The 14,077-nt window shown below is 40.2% G+C and overlaps 1 protein-coding gene and 2 long non-coding RNA genes across 4 annotated transcripts in view; 1 reads left to right on the forward strand and 2 right to left on the reverse strand.

The window, feature by feature from the left end:
- The window catches only part of LOC106036935 (uncharacterized), a 38,148-nt gene that overhangs the window by 15,550 nt on the left and 8,521 nt on the right, over window positions 1-14,077 (reverse strand). The window lies entirely within an intron of this gene.
- Window positions 1,535-14,077, forward strand: part of SPATA7 (spermatogenesis associated 7) — a 41,604-nt gene continuing 29,061 nt past the window's right edge. Inside the window, exons 1-3 of one of the 2 annotated variants that reach the window (XM_066998234.1) lie at window positions 1,624-1,760; window positions 4,406-9,856; window positions 13,089-13,169. In XM_066998234.1, the coding sequence (XP_066854335.1) occupies window positions 9,853-9,856; window positions 13,089-13,169 (85 nt within the window). In that variant the 5' untranslated portion in view covers window positions 1,624-1,760; window positions 4,406-9,852. Of the gene's footprint in view, window positions 1,761-4,405; window positions 9,857-13,088; window positions 13,170-14,077 lie in introns of both variants that reach the window. The other variant, XM_066998235.1, reaches the window with a different exon arrangement.
- Window positions 2,881-4,516, reverse strand: LOC136790958 (uncharacterized). Its single transcript, XR_010831951.1, has 2 exons — window positions 4,382-4,516; window positions 2,881-3,347 (listed from the first exon to the last, which is right to left on the reverse strand). It is a non-coding gene; the product is annotated as an uncharacterized lncRNA (long non-coding RNA).

The raw sequence follows: 14,077 nt of genomic DNA on the forward strand, positions 1-14,077 counted from the left end.
TGATTTTACAGAAAGTGGTATTAGATTGTCAAAATAATCACTATAATGTGGAGCACAAGAACTAAGGCCTCATCCAAAAAGTATCTCACACAGCTAATGGGAATATCTAAAATTATCACAAACTAACGAAGCTTTGAAGTGAAGCCACAGGCTGCACACCAACTGTTAGGTGTTAGCAATAAACTTCAGCTATGCGCACAACATTCAAACATTGGCTACTGAAAAGTTTTCTAAAATATTTGGTAGAAGGTAGTGTCACACAGAAATTATTGGGGTGGATAAACCCCAGGTTTCATCCAGCATGAATACGTCTCCTTCTGTGACTTCCTGGGAGTTTTGAATGAGAAAAAAATAAGGAATAAATTGTTTTAAAATATCGTCTTCCTGATTTTGCCATGATTGTGAACTACATTCAAACTATTTTCCTGGAACATAAGAAAGGGTAGCAAATCACATAAACACCTGTATTCAATCTCTAATTCATAGGATATCCGAGTTGGAAGGGACCAGTTAATAATTGTAAGGGAACAATTAATAATTGTTTCCAGATCATGAAGGGGAATGACCTACAGGTATAATGCCTGTACTGTAATTAAAATGCCTTTCCTTTCAACATCTCTTCAACAACTCACATTGAAGTGTGAACAGTTAAATGAAGCACCTTCCTACTGGCAAGAAGAAAAACCTCTTAGCGGCATTTCTTTCATCGCACCAACTTCGTGATTCTCTTTGGATTGGACTAATTACTGAGTGACAACTTCCTAGAAATGACTTGTTAATTACAAAACTGAGCTAAAATATCTGTAATTCCTTCAAAATGCATGCATCAACTAATGTGTGGACATTAGTTTTCCACAACAGAAACAAATATATAATTCTAATTTCATTATTAATGAGACGTCATTTTCCTTAGAAACTGACACAAGCACGAAGCTTTTCTTCCCAAACCTCCTCCCTCTAGCTGGAACAACACCCTTTTTTGAGGTGTTTAGCTGTGTAGGTGACTACACTACCCTATCTGATCAGGGAGCTTCACTCAAAATGAAGAATTTTCTTGCAAAAATGCTAAGGAGATTTCACGTTGGGTAAAATAGCAACCTACTTAACAAAAAGTCAATACAAACCTATCATTTCTTCAAAAACTAAAAACAAATGCATTAACAGATTGATCAGTGATAGGATCAGATGCTACTTTGCAGAAGTTCATGCTTGTGGATCATTTCTAAAGAGTTGTTTATTTGAAATTCCGTGCTCCACACTGGAAATGCTGTAGGTTCTGTGTTTGCCACTCCCCCCTCTAAAATACGAGTAATTTGGCTTAAGTCGCTCAATGGCAGCGATTACTGACTTCCAGTCAAGCCGCACACCTTTCACTGAGGTGGCGAAACTTTTGCTAGACAGCAGCGTATTGCTCCAAGAGGCTTCTAGCCACCGGGGACTCCCCTTTATCCCGAGTTACGGCACCGCCGCGCACACACCCTGCGGGGCCGGGCCGGGCCGCAGCCCGGGCCGGGCCGCAGCCCAGGCCGGGTGAGCGCCCCCCGCCCCCGGGCCCGCCCCACGCAAGGCCGGTGCTGCGCGGCCCCCGGAGGCCGCGGGCTGGGCGCCGGGCCCCTGCCGTGGCCATGGCAACCCCCGCCCCGCCCGCCCGCCCGCCGCGGGGGAAGAGCCGCGGCCGCCGCCATCGGGCCGGGCGCTGGGCCCGGCCGCGGCCATGGGCATCGGGATGGAGAGCGGCGGCGGCAGCAGGCGGGGCCGAGGTGCGGGGCTCGGCGGCGGCGGCGGGGGGCGAGGGAACGGGCGGCGGGCGGGGCCTGCCCGATCGGGGGGGGCCGGGGCCTGCCCCGGGGATGCGGGGAGTCGGGGTGTGCCCTGCCCGCAGCTGCCGCCCTCCAGCAGGGGGGCTCCGGTGGGTGCCCCCGGGCGGGTGAGGCTTGGCCGCCGGCCTGCAGCCGCCGTGGGCGGCTTCGGGTGGGCTCCGTGAGCCGCCCCGTTCTCGGGCGCTGTGTTTCGGTCCCCTGCGGGGCCAGCGTGTCCGTTCTCCCGAGTTGGTGCGGGGCTGAAGCTCAAGCGCTGATTTACTGCGGGTTCTGTGTGCGCAGTACCGCCGAGGTGGCTTTCGGGTGTGGGTCCGAGGGTTGTGGCCTGGTGGGGTGTTGGTGCAAACGTCGCGAAAATAGCAGGCTTGGAAGCTTTGAAGCTGGTAGAAAGTAATTCCTTCCCCAGCTTTGATCGTCTGTGGCTCTTCCTGTGAATAGTCATAGGGGCATTCACCATACACGATAAAACAGGCGTAAATATGAGAATATGTCTGCACAAGCCAACTGTAGCTCCTGGAAAATACCTGAAATATTCTTAGATGGGAGCTCGATGGCATGAACGGTATAAAACTATGGGTGGAATTACTCAGTGCTGTGCGGTAACGTCAAAAGTACATACGGCTGCATAAGGCCAGATCTAGTGAGATAACACCGTGCTTCCAGATTGCATCTTTGTGGTGGCAGATCAAGCCTTGAGTTAGTGACAGATGTCACTCCAAAAGATGTCTGATAACAGAGTTTTAACATGAGGTCTAATGCTACATGGAACTAGGAACTCCTGGGCAAAAACTAGGATCTTGTGCATCCATATTTATATATATAGATATATAAATGCTATTTCAGTCCCCATAGTAGATGTTTTTTTTATATAGTGTGAAAGCAATTTTATTACAAATCTATCCTTTCTTTGACTTGGATTCATATCCCTTCGTATTCTTGTTTCTTAAAACATTTTTATGGACAGTCAGGATGCTGATCGTCTATAAACCATAAAATTAGAATAAGTAAGGTAAAAGATCTAAATTTCATTCAGGTTGCAGCAAGCAAACAAGAAAGAATATAAATTAGCTCAAAATAGGAAATAATGTTTATTGGTTTCAATGGGAATCTATTACTTGTATGCATAGAAAGTTACACAAAGTATTTTGCAAGTGGACAGCTTGACGTCTAGTTTCACAGCCACACATCCATACAGACAGCAGGGATTAGCACAGGCAAAGATGTTAATTCCTTACCGTGCTAACCTAGAAATCTGTGGGCCTGAGCAAAATTGGCAGAAAAGCCATTGAATTGCTTACAGTTTATGAAAGAGGTGGCATGCATCATATCTGTGAATAACTTGTGAGATAGTTGTGTCCATGCAACGTCTGTCCAGAATTAGTACAGAATAGGTGGGATGTCTTATTTCTTGTCCTGTTGTACTTCTTGCAGAGTTTCTTGTTCACACCTGGGTTTGTCATTGTAAAGGAAGAACCAAAGTTTTGTACTTGTTTCATATCAGGGGCTCTATTTTATCTAGTAAGGCTGCTAGAGAAAAACAAAAATATTATAAGTTTATCAGCAAAAATAAAAAATCATTATTATTTACTGTACTACTTAAGATTTGCATGTAGATCTTTTAAGAGTTCAAATAAGGTTAAGATTTTTTTTCCATAAAAATACTGAAGAATTAACCCTATCTGTTTCCCGTATTCTGGGTATAAACCTCCAAGGTATTTACTGTAGTAATTTTAGGGGTTAGTTAATGTAGTCACAGATTTGTAGTATGACCTCAAATAGTCTGAATACTGTAACTCTAAAAAGCATTGTTTTTCCAATCCAGTCTTCTGCATCGGGCTGTTTAACTGCCACAACCAGCGATTGGCACGTATCTGAACAGCAGTGAAATCATATGCTTATTGTTAATCGGTCACACACACTTCTGTCACTTTTATGTTACAGTGCTGGGGAAGTCATCATCATTGCTGCATGGGGGCTGCTGTTATGTTTAGGCAGTTTGTGCAGGCTTCAAAGATTCTAAAACACTGTAAAAATGCTTCATATATTTAAAGACACCACCATTTTATTTAGATTTTTCCTGCATTGCAGAAAATTCTTGTGCTAATCTGAAGGGTGGTCTGGCTGTTAACACACCTGTGCCTCCTGAGCTGCTGTTTGTTCTGTTTTCTTTCATTTTGTTTTCCCCTCTGTATTCCTTTATTTGCTGTTTCAGCAAACAAATTCTTACAGTCAAGCATTAGTTTGGTAATACTATTTTGATTATTGAGAAACTGAAGTTGCCTTTGACTAGCAGGGAAGTAGAAAAATAATGTATCTTCAAAGAAGGAAGAACATTTGGAAGTTAAATTTGAACCATAACCATGCATTTTAACAGAAACTGGGAAATGTTAATCGCTGTCCTTAACTTTTTACCAAACTAAAATCTATGCTCACAAATCGCTTAAATGTATCCTTAATTTGTCTCTTGGTCAAACAGTCCACTAAGTGACTTTTAGTCCCATGATAAAACTAATCCCACCTTCTTTCAGCAAATAATTTAAATTGCACTAGAACTTAAGTACCTGATCAGTCCCATTTCATTGCAGATTTCTTGCGTACTTCAAAAGAAATATGTGCTGAAGTAAACAGGATTCAAATCATTAAACCTACGTGCTGTTTTGCTCCAGACTGTGCTCTGCAACATCCTCTGCAGCAGTGGATCAAGTGGAGCAGTTTCCCTGATCTGCATTCTGCATGGGGCTGGTTGTGTCCTTTCAGTTAGAAATACGAGAAGGTGGAAAATGTAACGCTGATGGAAACGGGGGGAGGACTCCATGGAGGCACAAATTAAAATAACAGAAGAGATCTTTTCAATCTGTACAATACAAACTAAATAATATAGTGTGTATGTCTCTTTCTCTGTGCATATATATAGATGGTGTCTGCTGGTTGGTTTGGCACTAAATCTTGAAACACCTTCAAAATGCAGGTTCGTGGGGACTATGTAATGTTGAGTTTCTTGAAGCAGTAGAAGCCAGCACAAATTCATCAAGGAGGACTGAGTTTTTTGCAGCTCTCTGTGCTCAGGTCTGAGAGTTCTGGGCAAAGCTGTGCTTGCAAGCTGGTGCTCTGCTCACCTGAGTAACGGTGCCATGCCCACAGAGACATCCGTACAATACATAGCGTATGCTCCTGGATTGCTCCGTGACGTTTTGCACAAGTGCAACTATCCAGTGAATTTTTCTGATTAGTAACTTTTCAAGTCAGACCCAAGCAAATTCTGATGGGATTAACTTAGTGGAATTTGCTTTTGCCTGCAGTTTTTATCACAAAATGTGCTGCTGACAGATGCAGCCATTTGTTTGTGCTTTGGGAGTAAAAATAGAGGAGTAACTTTCATCCAAAACTTCATTTATTGGTCAAATGAAGCCTATAGTTAGGAAAATTGTAACATTTTTCAAGAATTACTTCATCAAATAACTCTCGATTGGCCTATTTTAAGTCTACTGTACACTACTATTTCACTAGATTTCTTAAGCTAGTCAGAGGAGTTTTTGAAACTTAAATATAACTTTGGTTGAATAGTAGTCATATTCTGCATAAATGAAAACATTATTAGTCATAAAGGACTGAGAGACCTAACTCTTGCACATTAAGAGCAGATGTAAAGAAGAGCTTTTGTGTAATCCAGCATAGGCACTATTTATACACTTACTATCTAATTAATGGCTTAGAAGATTATGTATAGTGCACATGTCAGGGAATGATTCATTGTATTACTTGCATAATATTTTGCCTCTGACGCAAACGATCCCATACAAAATTCAAATGGAACGTTTGGGACTTCAAAATTTCAAAATCTGGCTGTTGTAGCTTCTTGGGACTTCATTCATCACATTTTGCTTCAGAAAATTTAGAAGATAATGACTATATTTTTTCCTCTGGTTGGTATTCTCTCCAATCTTAATAAATCTTAAATGTAGTTCTGTTAAAAGCAGCTTCACATCTAAGACTTCGTACTCTCAAAATTGATGGGAGTTTTTCTGTCACTGAAACCAGAAATGGGTTCAAGAGGCTTCTGTTTAGCTTTCATAAGCATGCACAAAAATACATGTGTCATTATGAAGTGCTCAGTTCTGCCCCGTGTAATTTTTTTTCAAATAAAATGGAACCCTATCGGTATATTCAGTAACCTGCTCAATCTCAAGCCATGTTAGAAGTTACCTCTTGTGACTGCATAGATACTGCAGAAAAGCAGCAGAGGCTTGCCATGTTTTAAGCTGTTTTCCTGAAAAAGGAGTCTGTGGGTGGGTCCCTGCTGTCTGCCAGCCTTTTCCTCTTTCCAGTCCTGAATCTGCTAGCCAATTTCACCCGGCTGTGAGTAAGGAGTAGGAGACACAGTGGTATGAACCGCAGTGATGGAGCAGGAAAAAAAAAAAAAAAAAACAACAAATTAACATATATTTTTAGAGAAAGGCATTCCGTTCTGTGGCAATTCCCAGATAAGCAACTAGAAGATGAGCAACTAGTCAGCCAAGGATAAGCAACTCGGTAAGTTAAACTAGGTGACCAGTTGTAACATATGTAATTAGACATAAACAGAGATAAACCAGACTAAGTATAACATGGACAGCACTTCAACAGCCACAGCTAAGCAAGTAGCGGATGATCAGGTGAGGGGGAAATGACTGCAGGTAAAGAAGACAAATAAGGGAAATTGAATGGGGTTTACAGGGTTTGGTAGGAAGATGTAAGCCACATTGATAGGAAATTAGGCCTTTTAAATTTATTTTTTCTAAATAATACCATAATTATAATAGCATATCATAATTCTAATATTAAAGAAAAATAGAAAAATAGAAGTTACTTTCTTATTTAAATAAATTTAAATCCCGTGTGGATTTTCATAACCAGGTTAATCTCTTAACATAAATATAGCAACGTAGCAACATTTGCTCTATATGTTTGTGTTTATTCATATGTACAACAATTTCCTTAGCAAAAAGAGAAAATGCATACTTTGATTTAGAAATCCTCATAGTACCAAAAAGAGAGGAACCTATTTTTCAGGTCCTGATGTCGTTCCTTTAAATGTGACCTTTTCAGAAGCATTAGATTAGATGGTTGAAGGAGTTTTTATTGTTACTCCTAACTTATTTAGGACTTCACACTTCTGTTCCCTCCTCAGCATGTGTACAGCATTAGTGCTGCAGTGTACTGTAAGCTTGTGTGGAGTCAGAAGTATGAATTTGTAGCAGGAATCACACTGAAAAGATCTCCAAACTAGTCAGAGAAAGGGCAATAGAGCATCCTTGACTTCTGTTAAATTCCCAGCGCAAACCCCTCTGCTTGGAGCTCCTGAATTACCCTCTTGGGCAGAGATGTCTCCCTGTTCTTGATTCAGAGCATCGAGGGCTGGGGAGGAAGAGAAAAGGAGCTGGTGATGGAAGAGGCGGCACAAAACCTTTGGAAATCAGTGTAGCGGCTGGAGTACTTGCAGAGCATTTGTCCGTTTGGGTTGAATGTCTTCACTGGCCTGTGGGAGATAAATCCCAGCATCTCATGCAAACGCCGCGATTTTAATCCACCAATTTTAATACCACAGAGGCGCTCCTACAGCTCCAGCTGAGGGGCCAAGGTGCAGCTGGGAATGCCGGGATGCTGGAGCCCTGGAAAAATCCATCTCACAAAAGGGTTGGTGGCCCTGGTTTAATTCTGGGCACGTTCCTCTGGGACAGCTGTGGAGACAGGACTTCTAAATCCACCGAGGGCTAGGGGCTGTTTGAGCCTCAGCTGAGATCTGTAAGGAGCTCTTAGGAAAATACAGCGCTCACACGAATCCACGTAGCAAAGTGGAAGTTTGTGGCCTGTAGTGCTGCGTTTAGGTGCCTGAACCCAGTATCTCACCTTAAGTCTGTATTTTTTATGGTTTATCTTTGAAATAACAAGGCTTGGTGGATAAGGGTAGACTGATTGAATTTTTCCAGTATTTTTGATTTGCGGTATCCGAAGTATAAATATAGCAAGTCTAATAGTCGTGTTTAAACTCCTTCCTGTGAGAGCGTTATAATGAAAGCCTGGGCTTCTTTCCAGGGCAAATTAATGTTCCAAATCTGAAATGGCTTTGTAGAAAAATAACTTCCATAAATTCTGCCCATTTACTAACAATTAGGAAACAAGGTAACAAACAGAAACCACCACTTTCCATCCTTTTTAGGACTGTAAAATTACAAATAAAGATAGAGTGCATTTTAAATGAAAATATAATTTGAACAATATATTATCATCAATCTCTTTAGAATAATGTAATTATTACTTATCTCAGATACCAGCTGGAAAAAAAATTATTCACAAAACTGTGTTTTGTTGCATTTTTTTTTCCTTCACTGTATAGTGTCACACTTGAAGGGAAAGCCTACAAGAACAAGCGAATAGAAGCACTGACAAGAAACTATTTAGGACCTTATTATAAGGTCCTAGTAATACTAAGGAACTAAACAAAACCCAACAATTTTTAGTATTTTTTTTTCTCTCTGTACTTTAGGACAACACACAGCATAAGAACCCTGGTGTTATATTCAGTTAAATCTATGAGGAAATACATGTTTAGATCATGCAGTTATATGTGTGGTGTATCGAAGGTACAAGTCCATTATACTTATCAGTTTCTGAGGCATAAATCTCAGAAAATAATTTCTTGAACTGGAAATGATCTTAAAGAGTTTCCAGTCCAGTTCTGGAAATCTATTTACGTAGATTCCCACTTCATGACCGGAAGGTTTTTTTAATTTAAGAAGTAGAAAATGTGCATTTCAGTCCGGAAATGATTATTGCAAAAGCTGCTGTAGTACTTACTGCAAGTGCTGGCATCAGTTCTGCTAAGCCTACTTCAGACAAGTGGTCCTGTTCCCGAAGAAGTTACTGTTTTAGAACTAAATTCCCTCAAGAACAGTAGAAGAGTTTTCACTGAAAAAAATCTCACTTGCATGAATAGGTTTGGAAAAGGAGGTGAAGTAGACAAAATGCATAATGCTTTCACTCTGTTCTCAGTCCAGGTGCTCATTATAATGTTTTGCTGTTATCATTTTATCAGGTTTTTATTTGGTTATTATGCACTTTGCTGAAAATCCCATCTCCTTTAAAATTCTCTTCTCTAAGCCTTCAGTTTAGGTTTAGTTGTTGCAGTTGTGCAAATAACATTGAAAACACGAACTGAATCTAAATAAATACCTGCTCAAGTCAGCAGACAACCTGAAACTATACTGGTGAAACGTTTGAACGCTGACACCTTCTACCTCACTTGGATTGTTTCAAACAGACACTAAAATAAAGCAGATCTCCCCCACATACCAAGTCCTCCAGGTTCTCCTCTGGCATTAGCAACTTATATTTTCAGTGAGAATATATAAAAAGGTGTTTTGAGTTTCAGACTGCAGGTTTAGGGAGGATCGTGTCAGTAGTAGGCAATGTAGAAATGATAAATTTGATGGAACTTCTATATGAAACAGCTTCGGCCCTAAGAAAACAAAGGCTTATGTAGTAATCTTCACTCCTTTTTCCAATAGCACTAAGCATTATTTCAGCGAAAACGTTATCTTTGTGGCCTTTGTGGTAAGTTGAGTACCAGTTTTGGGGAAACAGGTGGCTCACAGAGAAGGGAGCCTCCAAAGCCCACACTGGTGCAAAGGTTACAGAAATATCTCAGCGGCACAAGGGACAGAGCGTGGGACAAGGAACACGGGATACCATGTGGGGACTGCAGGAAGCCTTTTTCACGAGTTCTGCTGTTTATGGAAATGTTTTAAAGTTCAAGATTGGTCTGTTCTATTTGAAGCTCTAATAAAATGTACGGTTTGCCAGGAGAGAGGACCCAGAATCCAACTAGATATTTTAGAAAGTTGCTCAGCATCAGCTGTTGCCCAGTAAGGCAGGGTTCTAAACTGGAAGAAAACGTCCGTTGTTACTGGTGCTAATGGCTGTCAGCGTGTCCGGGTGCTAGCAGGGCCGTGAGCTGCGCCTTTCAGGGACACTTTTACTCCAGGACCTGCAATAAATGGGTCGGTGCCCAGCTAGTTCTTAAAGGGTTTCAGAGATACCTTTAAAAGGACCTCTTTACCAGTGGTGGCATGTTTCCTCTGGCTTTGGGACTTCTGCAAATTGGGGATTTGGGAGTGATCTCTGCTCTGCCCATGTGTCCATAATCAAAAAATGTGGAGGAATCTGTAGAATATTTCTCCCTTTCCGAGAGCTTTTCTAGCCTATGAAATAGGCTTTCTAGCCTATGAAATAATGATGGAGAATGTTGGCGGAGGAGAGAATTTTTGTTTTATATGTTTTCCCCACAAGTCTGATACAAATTAATTGCAAAGGGCAAAAAGAGTAGATGCAATAGTTCTTTCAATACAGTTTATGTGTGTGCCATCTGCTGGTGATGCAAAGGAAGTGAACATTTCAGAATTGCCTGATTTTTCTGTAGTGCTGGAGAGACCTGCGGCTGAGGACAGTAAAAGCAACAGCTTTCTGAGCCCCTCTGATGATCTTCAGCTAAGGGCCAAGGCATTTAGCTTACCTGGAGGGAGTCAACTATACTTATAAGAATGTCTCTGTACTTTTTTCGGATGCCCCTGCTTACCCCACCATGTTTATTTCACATAAAAATTAGTTGGAGGTGGTTTTATAACTGTTTATCCAACAGTATCCGGTCTCCTTCTAGAATTATGACATAGCTCTGAAGTATGGAAAATTTAGGTTACTTTGAGCAACTGTGAATGAAAACCTTCATATTTGTAAATGTCCTCTATAATATGGAGTATTGGCTTATTTCTGGTTTACACATTTTTTTATCATTAGGATAAATTTTTATATATTAAAATGTTATAATTTAAAAGTTTAGTTAACATTAGTCATCCCAAAGACTTACATTCTTTAGAAATTTGAACGTTGTAACTTCAGACGTCATGATTTTCAGGATGGTTTTCCAGCTGCACTGTGAATACCACTTCAGTAGTATTATGGTAGAGAAATACAATACTTAAACAAGGAAGCAAGCCATTAGTGGCAAAGGTTTGCAATCATTACAGAGGCAGTCATTCTAAATCTAATAAATTCTTGCTGTATGTTTGGGATTTTAATACTTTTTAAAAAAATTAGTATTGTTTGTCCTTACATATGTTCAAATCACAAATGGGGACGAGGAGGAATTGTGCCACAAGAGACATTTAAAAAGAGCCATTGAAAGGGACGCAGAAGAGCAGGAATATTGTCCTTTGGCTTTAAGGAAAAGGTTGTAAGGAAAAAACAGTTGCAGGGTAGGGCTGAAAAAATCTACGGTAGTGATTTTCCTTTCTGATCCCCTCACTAATGCTGGTCTGGCACCCTCCCAGCTGTGAGGTGTGGGGGAACAGTTCTTGCAGACATGGCCCCTACCATGCAAAGCCTTAGAAGCCCCTGCTGTATAACGGCAGATGTTTCTAAGTGCAAAATCCTCAGGCTAATTCAAAAATGCCTTGATATTTGTTGTGCCTCGTAAGAGTGAGCATTGAGCATATCAACCCAGACTTAGCGTTGTTTCACAACAGAGTCCCAATAAAATACTCTGCAAATATCCACACATGCTAAGCATTTTAACTTTGTTTATTTTCTCAAGGTACTTTTTGTTGCTTTCCAAACTATTCCTAGTCCTAATTCCTTTGAGGGAATTATATAAATAAATAAAACATTATTATATAAACATTCTGTAAGTAAACATTATGTAAATAAGTCATTGTTAAAGAAACCATTTGTTTTGACGCAGTCTCTGCTCACAGTCAGGCACCATGTTAACCATCACGTGCAACATGCTGTTGCCCTTGAGGTTGAGCTGCAGAACGTAGTAGTTGGATCTGCAGGTGTAATAGTAGTGTAATAGGTATTATATAATGGTAGGAAATTGGGAGGGGAGGCAGGTGCTAGCCGTGTAAGAGGTAAAAAGCCAGCAGAAGTGGAGTTAAGGGGCTTTTTGAGACACGTATGGCATAAGCGTGGCTGTGTCTTTTGGCGTTACTCGCACTGGTGATCTTGTAATGGCATCTCCATTTGCTGAGCCAGCTGGAGGCCGCAGTGAAGAGATCCCCCTACTTTTTGGGTGGGTGCAAGGTGCTGCTCCACGCGAGGAAGGGCACTCGAGGCTTTGCCTCCAGCAGTGGGAGGCTGAAGGTGGCCAGCAAGTGGAGCGCCAAGGTGCCTTCCCTTCCTAGCGTGCACGGACACGGCGGCTGCGGCCTACCGAATCGAGAGAAGTAGGAGAAGTAGGACGGGAAGGGGAAGATCATCATAATAATAATGTGTTTGTTGGAATTGCTCGTACAGTTCTACAGTTGGTTTTACGCATGTGTGGTATATTTATTCTCTTAAAGAAATCTTGTGTATTTTGCTTGATATTTTGAGCAGGGTGTTGAACACCTTAAAGGAATGCTTTGCATGCGCTAGTATTTGAAACAACAGTATACCTCCCGTTAAAATTTGTTCCAATAACGCTGCAGATTCTTAATAAAATTGACTGTGGATTGGTAGATCAAAGGTCACATCACAGACAGTACCACGCTTTTTTTCCAGGAAGTAGATAGGACTTTTAGCTCACATCTTTCATTTCTCAGAACAACGGGATGTTTAGGTTTAGTCAGCTTCTGCACTAGTCTGCAGAGTTACCACTCTGCAAACTTACAGAAAATTGAATGGCAAGTGAAATTCTTCTTAAATTAACAACAATATTTTTTTAAGATTGAGTGTTCTCACTGGTAGCATGATTTCTCAAACAAGCATAATTAATTTCTTTCAGTCTATTAAATTCTTATTTTTGTATGTTTCTAACCACAATCATTCCCTATATGCAGAATATTTTTCACATTAGTCATTGATGTCATGATAAAATTTGATCAGTAAACTTTTAAAATAAATTGGAGTTTAGCATAGGTACAGTAATTTGACCATGTCTTTGTGCAGTTTAATGAGCATTGTAAAGTTCAGATTAAGGTAATCTAGTGGTCTCTTCTGCTGTTTAAGCCCCTGAACCAATAAAAGTACTACCATCGTCTGTTACATTTAGATTTAGTTGCCTAACTAAACTGTTGTGTTTTAGTAGTAGTATAACATTTAAATAGCACTTTTCCTCTATGAAAAATGTACACTACAATCATTGAAGAGTTCTCTGAAGAAATATATATTTATATATTTATTATTATTATTATTATTTGCTTTATCTTGTCTTTCAAAATATGTATTTTCTCTCTTCTGTTTGACATTTCGTTAAAGTGGATGAATACCCAGCTGTGGTCATTCCCAGATGTGGTCCAGCAAGTCCATTTAAAGGACAGTTAAGTACTAAGAGTAATGGTAAGTAACACACTTGCTTTCACTAGAAAGTTGGAAAGGTTCCTTCTATGAACCTTTCTTGATTTCATTATTAAAATATTTATCTAATAAAAATCTTTGCATTGATCTATATTGGTGAAGTTTAATAGTACTTTCATTTAGTATGCATTACTGAAAGTAGTTTTGGGGAGTGAGTTTTGCCTTGACTGTTACGCTAGCTAACAACTGTTAGCAAGATATATATTTATATTTAGAAAGAGATGTTGTATCTATATTAGCTGGAATATGTGAGTTTCTGCTTTAAGAAACCCTTGAAGTTAAAGCTATTCAACTACAGTCAGTAGTTGAAATAGGCAAGTATATAGCTCTGTGCCTTAGTGCCACCTCAGACACTTCTTTCAAAAGAAGATAGAATGGAAAAACAAGAAGTTTCCATGCTGACATTTTCATAGTCCAACTTCAGCTACGTCCATAACTATTTTTTGAGCTAATGTAATGGTTCAGTGGGGATTAAAAAAAAAAAGTAGATAAAATGATACCATGTGATAGCAGCTGGTTAAGAAAAATGGTTTCCATTGAGCAAAGAAGCACATGTTAATTCTAAGTTTGTGGTTTCCTTGGAGTTAGATAGTGAGTTTGCACAAGGCAGAAGCTACACGTCTCAGAAACAAAGCTAGATTTAAATTGGTGCTGCAGGTTTGAAATTGCGCATTTTTGCACACATGAAAATCTTTCGGAGGCATGATGTTGGAACTGGGTCTTATGAAAGCAGAGTTTTATCTTGGTACTTGTTATATTCACTGCTGACGGGATAAATGTTAATAGCAAAACCATTTTCAGGTTCTTTTGGCTTTCATTTTTCTATTAGTGATTGACATCTGTACAGATATTATTTGGAAATAGTGACTTTTAGATTCGAATTGCAGTTA

This window comes from Anser cygnoides, chromosome 5 (assembly GCF_040182565.1).
Source record: "Anser cygnoides isolate HZ-2024a breed goose chromosome 5, Taihu_goose_T2T_genome, whole genome shotgun sequence".
NCBI classification, from domain to species: domain Eukaryota; kingdom Metazoa; phylum Chordata; class Aves; order Anseriformes; family Anatidae; genus Anser; species Anser cygnoides.